This window comes from Denticeps clupeoides, unplaced genomic scaffold (assembly GCF_900700375.1).
Source record: "Denticeps clupeoides unplaced genomic scaffold, fDenClu1.1, whole genome shotgun sequence".
Classification (NCBI taxonomy): Eukaryota; Metazoa; Chordata; class Actinopteri; order Clupeiformes; family Denticipitidae; genus Denticeps; species Denticeps clupeoides.
This window is the reverse complement of record NW_021629936.1, coordinates 32,058-47,303: the sequence shown is the minus strand read 5'-3', so window position 1 is coordinate 47,303 and position 15,246 is coordinate 32,058. Positions and strand designations below refer to the sequence as shown.

The 15,246-nt window shown below is 47.6% G+C and overlaps 1 protein-coding gene and 1 pseudogene across 1 annotated transcript; one reads left to right on the top strand and one right to left on the bottom strand.

The window, feature by feature from the left end:
• Positions 1 to 100: 100 nt before the first annotated feature.
• On the bottom strand, positions 101 to 2,470 carry LOC114777749 (E3 ubiquitin-protein ligase RNF6-like). The gene is made up of 4 exons (XM_028967023.1): positions 2,411 to 2,470; positions 1,199 to 1,357; positions 389 to 510; positions 101 to 318 (listed from the first exon to the last, which is right to left on the bottom strand). The coding sequence occupies exons 2-4, from the start codon at positions 1,338 to 1,340 to the stop codon at positions 262 to 264; spliced, it is 321 nt and encodes a 106-aa protein (XP_028822856.1). The 5' UTR covers positions 1,341 to 1,357; positions 2,411 to 2,470; the 3' UTR covers positions 101 to 261.
• A 1,371-nt stretch (positions 2,471 to 3,841) lies between these two features.
• Positions 3,842 to 15,096, top strand: LOC114777747 (cyclin-dependent kinase 8-like; annotated as a pseudogene).
• The last annotated feature ends 150 nt before the right edge of the window (positions 15,097 to 15,246 follow it).

Genomic DNA, 15,246 nt, shown 5'->3' with positions numbered 1-15,246 from the left:
AGGGCCTTTGACTCGGTACGGGCAGGTCTGCTGGACGCGTACGAGCCTGTGCGTAAGGAACCCGGCGGCGCCGGCGGCGCCTGCAGATCGCGGCGTCGGGCCCATCGTTGTGCTCGCCGGGTTCCGGCTGCTCGTGGTTGATGTTGATCTCGAGGCTGAAGCGGAACTCGCCGCTGTTCGGGTTGGTGCGGCTGACCGCACGCCACGTCTGGTTGCCGCTCTGGCCGCTGCGGGTGGCGTTGCCCGTGCGGCGGAACGTGTTCAGCCACTCGAGCAGCGAGTCTCCGTTGGACGTCTCGGCGCCAGCCTCTGGAGTCCCTGCGCACGGAACGAGAACCGGTAAGGTTCCGGTCGGCCCCGCGGCCCACGTTAATAAACCTCTACTCACCGCTGCTGCCTTCTTCCTCTCCTGCGTCGCTGCCCTCAGGGCGCGGCTCGGCGCGCGCTGGGCGGACACCTGCTCCTTCGCCCCGTCCAGGCGCTGCCGCAGCTCCTCTGCTGTCACCTCGCCTGAGCATTAGAGACAAGCGTCACGCGAGCGCTTTGGTGACAAGTGGCAGTAGTGGCCTAGTGGGTAACACACTCGCCTATGAGCCAGAAGACCCAGGTTCAAGCCCCACTTACTACCATCGTGTCCCTGAGCAGGACTCTGTCTCCAGGGGGGGACTGTCCCTGTCACTACTGATTGTAAGTCGCTCTGGATAAGGGCGTCTGGTAAACGCCGTAAATGTTCTGAAGTCTCTTCAATGGCTGCCTGTTCGCTCCAGGATAGATTACAATGTCCTATTTGTCACTCACTGGACAGGCACCCGAATATATCAGACATGCTTCATCAAGGTGGCACAGGTCCCCTGACACTGGCCTCTTAATAATTCCTCAAGCATGGGCAGGCACCTGTTAGGGTGGTCGTGGCCTAGTGGGTAACACACTCGCCTGTGAACCAGAAGACCCAGGTTCAAAACCCACTTACTACCATCGTGTCCCTGAGCAAGACACTTAACCCTGAGTGTCTCCAGGGGGGGGACTGTCCCTGTAACTACTGATTGTAAGTCGCTCTGGATAAGGGCGTCTGATAAATGCTGTAAATGTAAATGTGATGGAGGATCCAAATACTGGTCCAGAGTGTTACTGGCAACCCTATCGCGGGTGCGAGCACTTAGTACAGTGTTATTACATTATTACCCCAGTCGGGACTCACCAGGAGTACCAAGTAGGTTACTGTCCCTCATCAGCCGATACTCCTCCTCGCTCAGCTCGTTGATGAAGTGATAGTACGCCTCCTCCCTCCGGAGACGCTCGGCCTGCCGGCGTCGCTCGTCTCGCCCGCCGGGAGGGTCCATCGCTGTGCGAACCGCTGCTTAACGTAAAGGGAAGGGTCCGGTCACAACCGAGAACCTCGTCTTCGAGTATAAAAAGGCACCACCGTGGTCACAGGGTGTTTTTTCTTTTTTTTTTTTCTTTTTTAAACGGAGCCACTGTAGTCTTTACACCATACATTTTTTTTATTATTATTTTTAAACTCAATAAAAAGAAAGAAAGAAAGCAAGCAAGCAAGCTATTACTTGAGACTCGGTGCAGGAATCAACACACAGCCAGGCCCGACAAGCGAGGCTGTGCTGAACATGGAGCCACTTCGCGTGTTGACGTTTCACGAAACGCGATTAAAACGAACGGCGTGAAAACGCGGCGACGCCGACTAAGTGGCACGGCGTGGAAACGACCTCACGTTAGCCGCCACACAGCCATCTTCTCTTGGAAAGGCTCTGCACACAAAATGAATGCCAGTAAGCCGCATCTTGGGTCCTTCAAACGCGCGTAAAACCGGGTGTCGCGCAGCGGCGGCCGCCGGTGAGCGACGGAGGCCGGGACGGCGGCGGGGCGTCACGTCTTTCCAGGCGATGTCACCAATTCACAGCGGATCATACAGTAGGCCATGACGAGGAGCGTAGAGCGGTGGGCGACACGGACCCGACGGTGTCACCCGAGCCGACCAATGAGCGAGCCGGGAATCGCGACGGACACGCCGGGCGGCCACTCGCACGCCGCCGGAGGCGGGACTTGACGGGAGAAAAGTCGGGCACCATGCTACCTTGCGTGCTCATCGGCCAGACAATAAAGAAGTGTTGTTTTGGCATCACGCCGTGGCTGATCAGATCGAATCGCGTCCCCGCCCGTCCGACGTTGGGACGCGACGCCACGCAGGGACGAGCTGTCATTCCGCACGCGCGGCGCATTTGTTGGTGTCAATGGCTAGGTGGCTACGCGCTAATGAAACGTTTCGACCAACGGTTAACAATATCCAAAGAGTCGCAATCTTTATGAAACACCACGGGGGAGGCAACTCGCGTCGGCGCTGGTTTTGGCCGCCACCCGTGGGCCGTGACAACGTCACGAGGAGCCACTACAGTACCTGAAACAGCAGCTGTAATATGGACGGGCCAAGCTCCCTCTCCGCTCTGATTATAACGTCGCTAAGATGGGACCAGTGGTGTCACACGCCGATCGTCCTGTGTGCAACTTTCCCGGCGATTTCCGTTCCCACCTTCCCGGCTGACGCAAACTCGTCTGATGCCAAGCAATTCCGGGTTTAAGCGTTTCCACATACTCGGTTCTTTCCTTACAACAACAAACAGCAGCAGATGGTGTTTATCGGCTTTCATTTTTCACCACCTTGCAAACGTGTGGCGCAGATGTATAAACATATATTTATTTTAAGATGAAATATTTTGCACCGAGTATGTCGTACTTTCTCGAGAGTACCTACACTGATGCACTGTTTCTAGTCAAAACCGCATAAACTGTGTGAATTTGTATTTTGCACAATGTGAAATCTTGTTTTCGGTTTACTCTGCCAAATGAATTATTTTATTTAAACACATATATAAAGTTTTTATATTTATAAAGTAAATCGAGCAAATCGTATAAATAGTTAAAATGCACGTGGTACTGATACGACTTGACGCTACTATTAGCAACCCGAACAAACACACTTTTATTAACAAGAACGACGATTTACACAGTACTTCCGGATTAAGTCACGTTGTATTACCGGAGGACCTGATTGGTTAAAAATAGAATAGCAATCGTTAAAAAAAAATATAAGAAGTCTTTGAAATTATACACACGAACATTTCTAAATACACGTAGTTAAAATTTCACGCCTGCTTTAAAATAGTGTTACGTCGTGTTAATCATATTGATGCTAACGATTTTGATTTTTTAAATACTTTCCAACAGAACAATTTCTTGGACAAAGACAATTTCAACAGCTCTGACAAATGCAGACATGGTTGCAGATGTTTAAGTTATTACTTCTGTTCTTGCTCTTAATTTGGGCAGAAATGAAATAAATAATGCTGTGTGATAAATGTTCGTAAATGTGCTAAGCACACATTGTTTATGGAATATATATGCTGTATTTTAAGAAAACATATATTTATACTTTATATTTAAGAAAAACAATCCCTTGTTCATCTTTGTGTTTGGTTTTTGGACTGGAAGTTAAGGCAGAGTCGTCGATCTTGCCCTGCGAGTGTCTGTTCTGCCGCCCCACACCCGCTTCTGCTGCGCCGCCGTTCGTCGCGCCAGCGGCTTTAGCGACGTTTTTGCGACACTGCCGTGCGTGGACGCTCAACTCTCAGAGTGAGGTACCCGAGAGGCGCCGTTAGCGGCGAAAGGGATAAATAAAACCCGAATAACGCGCTAACAGGCGAGGGAGGCGCAATCCGAGGCCCCGCCGGTGCGTCGTGCCGTGCCGCCGCCCGCGCTTTCGCCCGTTTCCGCGAAGACGGCCAGTAAATGAGGGACCGCGGTGTGCGGTAGGAGCAGCGCCAGGGCAGGCAATTCGTTTTTCTAAGCCGTTCTGGCGAAGTAAGTTGCCTCCTTTTTTTTTTTTTTTTTTTGTTGTTGAGGAAGCGCACGCACGCACGCTCGCACGCACGCACGCCGAGAGGACGCGACGCGACGCGACGGGAAGCGGGGCCGCGCTGCGCGTGGCCGCGGGGGAAACATGGACTATGACTTCAAAGTGAAGCTGACCGTGGAGCGAGAGCGGGTGGAGGACCTGTTCGAGTACGAGGGCTGCAAAGTCGGCCGCGGGACGTACGGGCACGTGTACAAGGCGAAGAGGAAAGATGGGTGAGTCGGGGCCTCGTACACACACACACACACACACACACACACACACACGTTCCCAGCTTGTGACGACCTCCTTGCCTCTCTGTCAGGCTGGCAGTGGCCTAGCGGGTAACACACACCCCCGAAGACCCGTTCAGATCCCACTTACTACCACTGTGTCCCTGAGCAAGACACTTAACCCTAAGTTGCTCCGGGGGGGGGGACTGTCCCTGTAACTTCTGGTTGGAAGTCGCTCTGGATAAGGGCGTCTGGTAAATGACGTAAATGTGTGTGTGAGGTGTCGCGGCGGTGACAGGTGAGTGACGGCGTCCTCCTCTTGTAAGATAAGATTAGATAAGATAAACCTTTATTAGTCCCACAAGTGGGACATTTGCACTGTCACAGCAGAAAGTGGATAGAACAAATGTAAGAGCAGCGAAAATTAAAAAACTATACAGCAATAAAGTATAAAATGTACACCATACAATCTAAGCCACACCGGGACAATTTCTCCTCCAACATGGCGAAGCTGCTGATAAATCTGCAATGAACTTAAATGTAGACGTGTATGCAGAGCAAATAAAATACACATGCAAACCTCTGGAATGTAAATTTAAACAAACAATTAAATATGAATTTAATTAACAGTGGGTATAAATTGTTCACCTAATAAGGTCTTTGAATTTCGATTAAAATATAATTGCTCTATTGATTAATACGAAAGTGAAGTGTTACACTGCAGCACAGCACACGGTGACACAACAAAAATGTGTCCTCTGCATTTAACCCATCACCCTGAGTGTGGGGGGACGGTACTTTGCTTAGTGGCAGATCGGTATTCGAACCGGCAACCTTCTGATTACGGGGCCGCTGCCTTAACCGCTAGGCCACCACTGCCCTATATGACAAACATTTTACACAGAAACAAGCCCACAAATTTACATTTATATCCAGAGCTACTCCCAATCAGCAGTTAAAGGGACGGGATCTCTGGAGTGTCCTGCTCAGGGACACGGACCTGTGACTTCGTGGTCTTCCGGTTCATAGGCTACTACCACCCTACTCAAGGAATACGAGAAAAAAGAAAGTACATAAATTTATTTAATTTTTTTTTGTCTTTTTTTTTTTTTTGACTGATTTCTGGCACATCACCAGTCTTTAAGTTTTACATTTTACATTTACAGCATTATCAGACGCCCTTATCCAGAGCGACTTACAATCAGTAGTTACAGGGACAGTCCCCCCCTGGAGACACTCAGGGTTAAGTGTCTTGCTCAGGGACACGATGGTAGTAAGCGGGATTTTAACCTGGGTCTTCTGGTTCATAGGCGAGTGTGTTACCCACTAGGCCACTACCACCCTACTTTTTTTGTGATTATGCTGTGATCTTGTATGAATCATCGTAATGTAAATTAACCCAGAACTCTGTATCTCGGTCTGAGCCGACTGTACGTGAGTTCCGGCTCGGTTTTCTCACCCAGCGAGTGACGCGGCGCAAAGTTTGGCCGTTACCGTCCAGACACGCCGGCGGCCGGAAGCCTACTTTCACAAATCCTAAGCGTTTAAAGATGTTTTGTGCACCGAATGCGTTTTTTTTTTTTTTTTTAACGAGTGTTTAAAACCTCCAGGAGTTGGTCTGAGCCGGAGGAGGCGCAAAAACCCACTTTTATGGGGCGGTGTGGGACGCCCATCTGTGTGGGTTTTGGCCCGCGGTGCCTCGCCGCTGTTGACCTGCCAGACGGTCCTGATTTAACCTTCCTGCCGACCGTTGTTGGCGGGCTGTTGTGTAACCCAGTGAATGGGACTGGGGGGGGGGGGGGGGTGCAGTGATGTTGTACTAATGGCCTCCCTCCCTCCCTCTCTCCCTCCCTCCCTCGCTGTTTGTAGGAAGGATGATAAAGACTATGCCCTGAAGCAGATCGAAGGCACGGGAATCTCCATGTCTGCTTGCAGAGAGATTGCAGTAAGTGTGTTCCTGCTACATTATTAAAGTTATTATTGCATTTCAACATGTATATAACGTACAGGCCAAATGTTTGGACACCTTCTCATTCGATGTGTTTTCTTTATTTTCATGACCATTTACGTTGGTAGATTCTCACTGAAGGCATCAAAACTATGAATGAACACATGTGGAGTTATGTACTAACAAAAAAAAAAGGTGAATAAGTGAAAGCATGTTTTATATTCTAGTTTCTTTGCTCTGATTGCTGCTTTACACACTCTTGGCATTCTCTCGATGAGCTTCAAGAGGGTCGTCACCTGAAATGCTTCTCCAACAGTCTTGAAGGAGTTCCCAGAGGTGTTTAGCACTGTTGGTCCAGCTCACCCCAAACCATCTGGATTGGGTTCAGGTCCGGTGACCGTGGAGGCCTTTGTTAAGATCAACACAGTGAAAGTGAAGTGATTGTCACTGTGATACACTGCAGCACAGCACACGGTGACCCAACGAAACGTGTCCTCTGCTTTTATTCCCTTAGTGAGCAGTGTTGTGGGACGGTGCTTTGCTCAGTGGCACCTTGGCGGCTCAGGATTAGCTTAACTTCTAGGCCACCGCTGCCCCATAGGCGGGGATATGAAATAACACCTCTGAGGCTGCGAGTTCGATTCCCGGCTTGGACCTTGTGTGTGTGGAGTTTGCATGCTCCCCCCATGCTGCCACCGGCTTCAACTGGGTTCTCCGGTCTCTCCAGGCGTGTGCACTAGGTGGATTGATGACTCTGAATCGTCCATAGGTGTGAGTGAGTGAGTGCTGTGTGTGTGTGTGTGTGTGTGTGTGTGTGTGTGTGTGTGTGTGTGTGTGTGTGTGTGTGTGTGTGTGTGTGTGTGTGTGATGTGTGTGTGTGTTGTGTGTGTGTGGTGTGTGTGTGTGTGTGTGTGTGTGTGTGTGTGTCCTGCACCCCATGGGCCAGTTTCCCAGGATGGGTTCTGGCAGCCGTTACCCTGAGGAACAGTACTAAGTGTTTAAGGATGCTGAGTGGGGTGGGTGGGTGAGTGAGTGACAATAAAAGGGTGTGTGTGTGTGTGTGTGGTGGGTGGGGGGGGGTCTTGTTAAATGCAGTGAAATGGACTCTTTGTAGCAGTGATCCAGCTTTCCAGTGTGTGTTTGCATATGCATATTCAGTTGAATCGTGCTTTGCTTCGTCGACCAAGACACCCTTAAATTCTTGCAGGGGGATGATTTGACGATCACAACGCTAGTACCATTTTAATCAGATCATTCGCTACGCGAGCGCTTTTGAACGTCTGGAGATCATGTCGTAGGTTAGTTAATGTTTGGCTTGTATGGTGCAGTTGGAATTTCTGACATGCACCCAGTGCGGATGGCCACGTTTCAAACCACCTTATTTTACTTCTTCTGGGGTCCTGTGTCATGTTCCTCAGCTTGTTGTTATTAACGCCTTCGCCGCTGTCAGTGAGCGAAGACGCGCTGTATAAATTTACATTATTATTTCACTATTTCCCTGTCTACACATCGCCTTCAGTCTGGTTCAAGTCGCGTGTTCATTCGCATTGATTAATCTGTGAATTACTAAGCTCTGTATGATCATGAATGGGGTGATTGCTCTCATTGTATTAACCCTTGTGGGTCTGTGGGACCAATTTCAACTTCTACCAAAACACACATATTGCCAATTATGATTTAAACCTGAGATTTCTTGACATAGAATATGTACTATAACATAGCATTCTAAATATTTTTCTTTTTACACACACACACACACACACACACACACATATATATGTGTGTGTGTGTTGTGTGTGTGTGTGTGTGTGTGTGTTGTGTGTGTGTATATAATTGTCATTGTGAAATGCTGCAGCACAGCACACGGTGCACACAACGAAGCAGGTCCTCTGCTTTTAACCATCACCCCGGGTGACGGTTTAAATTGTTCTGTGCACCGCGTGGGGACAGTGCTTTTTGCTCAGCGACACCTTATACACCCGTATACTGCTAGTCATATATGTTCCGAAGCAACTACACAATCCATTCAAAATTGAAGAATGTTTGTAGACTAGAGGGTTGAGATTGTGGAGCCACTGGTATAAACAAAGCGTCTGATGCAGGTGGAGACATGACGGAACGAATCACGTCAAGACATTTCGACAAACTAGCATGAGGGTGTAGCACAACACAGACGTTGTTCTCGGGTGTCCTCAATGTCTGATTGGGAAGCTTTCAGTTTGCACAGGTTCCGAACCAGGAACCTGCTGAGGATTCTCTGGATGGTTCTCCAGCAGAAGGTGGTGAGAATGGGGGGTGGTGAAGAGGAGGCCTACTTGGTGTTTGAGTCTCTGTGGCAGGAACCAGCGGCCTCGTGCCAGGCCGCGGTTCGAACCGTTGCAAATGAAACGCGCGGCACATATAATTTAGAACGCTATAAAACCTGCACGATGTGTGTGATGTGGCATCGAATAACTGGCGTTGTCTCGATTTCAGCTGCTGCGGGAACTGAAACACCCGAATGTCATTTCACTGCAGAAGGTTTTCCTCTCACACGCCGACCGCAAAGTCTGGCTGCTGTTCGATTACGCCGAGCACGACCTCTGGGTAATTAACATTCCTTCCGTATTTCACGTGCGCTCGTTCCCGCGCTCACGCCTGATACCGGTCTCACCCGCCTACCCCCCATCCTGCATGCAGCACATCATTAAGTTCCACAGAGCCTCCAAGGCCAATAAGAAGCCGCTGCAGCTGCCACGAGGGATGGTCAAGTCTTTACTCTACCAGATTCTGGATGGGATCCACTATCTGCACGCCAACTGGGTCCTGCACAGAGACCTGGTGAGTCACAATCAAACTTTACATTGGGTCAGTTTACCAGAGGAGTAGTACGCAAGCTACCACACAGAGCTACTCAATTCCCGCTGAAAATATCCTGAAAATGTAAGGGCGGGCCATTTATATGGATACACCTTAATAAAATGGGAATGGTTGGTGACATTGAACACATTTTATAAGTAGTCAGAAACTTGTAAATAACTCATGAAAGAATAAAGTTACGTTAAAACCATTGTTTTTCTTGTGAAATTACCAATAAATTTGATGTCACATGACCCTCTTCCAAGATGTCCGACTTCAAAATGGCCACTATGGTCACCACCCATCTTTGAAAAGTTTGCCCCCTCACATACACTAATGTGCCACAACAAGACGTTAATATCACCAACCATCCCCATTTTATTAAGGTGTATCCATATAAATGGCCCCACCCTGTATATTAATCAACCATGACACAAGACTATGGTTGTATGATGTCCATGATTGACATTTTTATATACATATATTAAATTTGTTTACTTATTGTTATTGTAATACAGACTTTACAGCTTCAGAAGTCAAAATGAATTCTCTAATCTCTTCGAGCATGCGATCAGGGGATGCCAAACCAGCTGAATATTCCCCAAATAGTGGCAAGGCCCGGCGACCTTCAGAAACTGTGGTCTGGATGGAGTATAAAGCTTGGGCACTACTTTCAAACTGGTGCTAAGCGGGGGGGCTTGATTTCTGCTGTAAGGATTTAAATAAATGAACAGATTATTTCTGGATGACCGAAATAATGTCACACTATCAAAAAGTACATTTATCTTGCAGATTGACACCAAATGTAACAGCGCCTGACCTTACACTAGCGAACGAGGCTGGTGTATGTTTGAGTTGTGGTAGATGGTTTGCAGACATTGAAGTCAGTTCTGTAGGCAAATTTTTGGAAATGAAATGAAATTTTCCCTTTAACAGAGCCAGAGACAACAATGATCTCACGCGTCCAGTAAATTGTTGAGTTTGAATTGCAAAACTGCAGCTTTCTACCACAACACAAGGAAGATTAAAGTGGCTTTTAATTAATCCATGCTACGTGGCGTTCTTTCTGCCCCATTTTGGCATTATGTTTATTTGTTAGTGTGGCTAGCTGTGCCAGGAATGTCTTCTGTGGGAACTTTGTTGGACTTGTTCAATTTTGCTAATGTACTCCATCTGGTGCCTAATGAGCAACAAATGCCGACCCGGAGGCGGTCTTGCCGCATTAGCAGGGTATCAGTCGGCCTCTCCAGAAACACAACGCGTACTGCATCATGTGGATGACGTGTAATTCAGAGGCGCATATAAACGATTAAGTAGGAGTTGATAAAAGCGTATTTTAACTTCTCGTCGTTCTGATGTGGTTGAATGTTTCAGGAACTGAGCCCCGATTGGTCCTGTGTTTTTATTAATTTTCTAACAAGTGGCCCTTTTTTTCTCTCTCCTCTCTCTCTGAATGAGTTGCAGTTTGATTTATTTGTGTGACCTTTGTATTTTTCCCTCAGAAACCAGCCAATATATTGGTAATGGGAGTGAGAGGGTCCAGATACGAGGCCGTGGTGAAATCGGTATGTCCAGAACAGTTTTTGTGCTCTAGTATTCACATCATATTGTGTGTCGGTTTTATGAGATTTTCTTTGGTGTGTGTGTGTGTGGTGTGTGTGTGTGTGCAGCGGATATGGGGTTGCCCGGCTCTTTAACTCACCACTGAAGCCTTTAGCAGATTTGACCCTGTGGTTGTCACGTTCTGGTACCGGGCACCAGAACTGCTGCTGGGGGCCAGGCACTACACCAAGCCATCGGTGAAGACCACCTCCCTGTTTTCCCCCTGACGCCCCGGATAGGAGCAGCAGGGCTCAACTCGGCACCACACAGTCCAACCGTTCTGCTTTTCAGAACAACACTCTGCCTGCCTGTCACTGTCTGGCTGTGGCGGAAACATCATGAGCAGAAATCGATGAAAGGGATAAAGCGATGTCCACTGCACTGTGCTTAGCCATGCATGGATTGGGTTGGCAGGAATATAAAATAATATATGTGAAGAAAATAATGACCCCCCAAATCGTTGTGGGGCTTATTTAGAGGCGTCACATGAATGGAAAAATGTAATGGACATGCAAACTGGTGCGAACTACTGCTTCTGTAACCAGAAGTCTGTCTGCTCTGCATTAACAAAAATTAAAAACTAAACTTGAAAAGACGTACGACAATTTAGAAACTAAAGTCTGCCATATAGTGAGAAATGGTAGTAGAAAATATGATTTGTCAAATGCTTGAAAATCTAGTGAATTTAGTTCTCATTTTTTAAGTCTCTTTTCTTCAATTCTACCCTCTGTTTGTCACTGAGTGTTTTCTCTCTCTCTCTCTCCCTCTCTCCTGCTTTTAATTGCAGATATCTGGGCGATTGGCTGTATTTTTGCGGAGCTATTTGACGTCAGAGCCCATATTCCACTGTCGACAGGAGGACATTTAAAACCAGTAACCCATATCACCATGACCAGCTGGACCGCATCTTCAACGTCATGGGCTTCCCTGCAGGTCTCCTTCTCGGTTCACTGCCACCGCATGCTTTATGGGGGGGGAGTTAATACTGTACCTTTAAACGTATGTGATGTTTATGGCGTTGGGGGAAAAAAAAACAGGTAATGTCAGTGATTGCAGCTTGCAGGCAGCAACACTTATTAGTGCAAGAAAAATGAAGGGCATCCTTCTTTCCAAATGAGCTGTTGTCATTTGAAGATTACCTTAGCATTTAAATATATTATGACATGGTCCCAGCAGCAGTGTTATTATAGTGCAATATTTGTGAAACGGCAGAAGTGTCAGCATAAAGGTTACCTTGGTATGTTGTACCTGTAATTCGTAAGGTTACAACATATCTGCGCAACACTTAGGCGATAAATAAAGGGACATGATGTTGTAACTAGGCCCTTGTTGAGAGTCATTTTGAATTGAACCAGTCAATTTACAGACAGCGGTGGTAATGAACATGGACATGCTTTGTAGATAAGGACTGGGAGGATATAAAGAAGATGCCAGAGCACTCAACGCTGATGAAGACTTCAGAAGGAACAGTGAGTCCTGTCTCCCATGACAATGCTCCATGTAGTGTTTCCTTCCAACAGATTTTTTTTTAAGATGTTGTTGTTATTTTCTGTCTCGTCCCAGATACACTAATTGCAGCCTATAAAGTACATGGAGAAGCATAAAGTGAAACCTGACAGCAAAGCATTCCATTTGGTGAGTGTCCGACACGGCGATGGGCCTATTTATTTTTCACACTGAATAGTGTAACACTCACATTTGCTCTATTATAATTCTATTTGTTTGATTTAATGATTGACACCCCCATTACTGCAAGCTGTGTTTTTTTTTTTTTATTATTTCTATGCACTAATGACAATAAAAGTGAAAGGGACCAACCTGGTTTCTGGGCAACACCATGCGCCATGTTGCACACTTGTAGCACAACCCTTCTGCTGTAAAGATGATCCGAGTCAACTGTGGAAACTCTCCTATAGCTGCAAGAAGCTTGCCTTTTTACTATGGACCCCATCCGCAGGATCACATCTGAGCAAGCCATGCAGGACCCTTATTTCCTGAGGAGCCCCTGCCAACCTCTGAGTGAGTGGCGCCACTCCAGACTCCGGAAGGTTTTCAGTACATCTTGCCCAGTTTGGGGCTGTTGAGGGCGTTTGCATAGTTAATGGTGAAACTGCGCTATCCCCCTCAGTGTGTTTGCCGGCTAGCCAGATTCCCTATCCCAAACGAGAATTCCTTTCTGAGGAGGAGCCAGAGGACAAGGCAGATAAGGTAAGGGCGCGTGCATGCTCAGAATCCTCCCAGGGGTCTTTTGGTTTTTGTGAGCCTGGAATTAATTAAGTAGCGCTGTTACCTTGCAGAAGAACCAGCAGCAACAGCAGGGGAACAACCACACCAATGGGGCGGGGCACACAGGTAACCCTGGACAACAGTCATGCTCAGGGTCCGCCCCTGAAGAAGGTGCGGGTGGTCCCACCTACCACTACCTCAAGTGGCCTGATAATGACCTCAGACTACCAGGTTACTATCAGCTAACAAGCTTTTTTTGCGGCCTTCAATGCAATTCTTGTAATCAACAAACATTTTTAGCCCCTTTACTTTTAAAATCACAGTAGCTCATGGCCGCTCGTAGCATTTTGATGTTATACCTTGACAGGTTATGCCTTAGGCTGCATCACCACTGTGGGGCAGTGGTGGCCTACCAGTTAAGGAAGTGACCCCTTAAGTGAAGTGATTGTCACTTGTGATACACAGCGGCACAGCACACGGTGCACACAGTGAAATTTGTCCGCTGCATTTAACCCATCACCCTGAGTGAGCAGTGGGCAGCCATGGCAGGCGCCCGGGGAGCAGTGTGTGGGGACGGTGCTTTGCTCAGTGGCACCTCAGTGGCATCTTGGCGGATCAGGATTCGAACCGGCAACCTTCTGCGTCTGTTGTCGCTATAACAACAGGTTAAGCTTACTAACAACAGTCGGCCGGTGCAGATGTATGCAATTCTCGCTGTGTCAGTGCTTTATGACAACACCAATACCCTTATGATATGGTTACTTTTAGTTTTTGTAGTCACCTTTATTTATCATTCTAAATTAAAGCACTACAACTTCGAAAAGAAATTATGTGCATAGTTACAACAATGGTGCCCTTCAATTAATTCAATTAATTTCAATAAACATTAAAGAAAATGTTCAGCATTTGAAGGATTAACCGAATTGGGCCATTCAGACATGCCCAACACTCTTAAGTGGTGCTGGTCTGTGATTGGCTATCTCGGATCATATCCTCAGTGCAGTACAGTTTATGTTCTCACTTGCAGTGTATTTGGCAGTGGACAGTTTATTAATAATAATAAAATAATATTAATATGAGGAATAATAATATTAAAGTGTGAGTGAGCACGTGCAAAGACATGAAAAAGTTCTTAATCATGAAAGAACTTCATCATTAACTGTTGCATGTGTATGTATGTTTTTAAGGAAGCTGTACGTTTATTACTGATTATCATTATGATTTCAATTCTGTTCACAGCGCTCCAATCCACATGCTGCCTATCAGAACCCAGGACCAAGCACATCACTGCCCCAGAGCAGCATGGGATACTCCTCTACCTCCCAGCAACCTCCGCAGTACTCCCACCAGACCCACCGCTACTGAACACTCGTCCCCCTCCACCCACCCAACCAACCAACCCACCCGCCCGCCCTGTCCTTGCTCCACCCTCTATGTGCCCATATGGGAGAATGTACTGAGGGAGGGGGAAGCATCTGAGTGTCCTGCAGAATCTGGCAGGAACTTCACCACCCATCCAACCCCCCCGCCCCAGACTCCTCTCCCAACCCATGGGCGCGAACCTTGGCGGCACCTCCACAGCCCAGTACGACATCGTCGGTAAAATAAAACGTTACGAGCATCATTAACAACAGTTTGCCACCAACACAGTAACAAAACAGGCCGCAATTTTTTTTGGTTTATGGCGTGACCATTTACACAAAAGCAAACGAGAATTTACAAAAGCTTGACCTAAAAAAAAGTGGTACGGAACAGCTACACGCGAAACTGAGAGAGGCCTTGTCTGGGGGGGGAATCCCACACCCCAACGCCGACCACCACCAAAGCGCTTTGGCAAACGCTGGAGGTCCTCTTCCAGTTCAAATCCAGCAGTGACGGGGTGTGCGTCCGTCCGTTTGTCTCTGTAGGTCCCCCCTCAAACACTCGCACACGCACACACACACACACACACACACACACACACACACAGGCATTTGCTGGGGACCGGCCCGAATCTGTGCCGAAGCGGCTGCTGCTGTTGCTAAGTGAAGCACGCTGAGGGGATGTGGCGCCCTCTGCCGGGTAACACTGGTGCTGGGCTTTATAGAAAGAAAATTTGAAAAGACAAAGAAAGAAACTTGGTTTCGGTAGTTTATAATTTAATACCTTCTCTCTCTCTCTCTCTCTCTTTTTTTTTTTTTTTTTACGTTAGAAGTGGCAAGCAGCTTCCGTTTGTGCGGTGGGTAAAGCCTTAGAATTTAAAACCAATTTGCGTGGACAGATGGAACATGCGTCGTACTGTACTGTATTGTATCGAAATATTTTACATGAAGCAAGTATCCTGACAATAAAAGTGGGAAAACATCACAGCACTTTGCTTCTCGTGTTCCTTAACGCCATGCTCCGTCCCCGTCCCCATCCCTCTACAGGAGATTATTATGCAGCGACACACATGGATGGTTTCATCACAGATTAAGACTAATCTGAGGCCGTCACCCTCCAGAGGAAGACAAACTGTC

What these genes read in the sequence shown, in the direction of transcription:
- LOC114777749 (XM_028967023.1), bottom strand. Translation starts at nt 1,340, where the DNA reads ATGGACCCTCCCGGCGGGCGAGACGAGCGACGCCGGCAGGCCGAGCGT. An exon ending in TAACCTACTTGGTACTCCTG is followed by an intron (nt 511 to 1,198) that starts GTGAGTCCCGAC and finishes TCTAATGCTCAG; the next exon opens with GCGAGGTGACAGCAGAGGAG. An exon ending in AGAGGAAGAAGGCAGCAGCG is followed by an intron (nt 319 to 388) that starts GTGAGTAGAGGT and finishes TTCCGTGCGCAG; the next exon opens with GGACTCCAGAGGCTGGCGCC.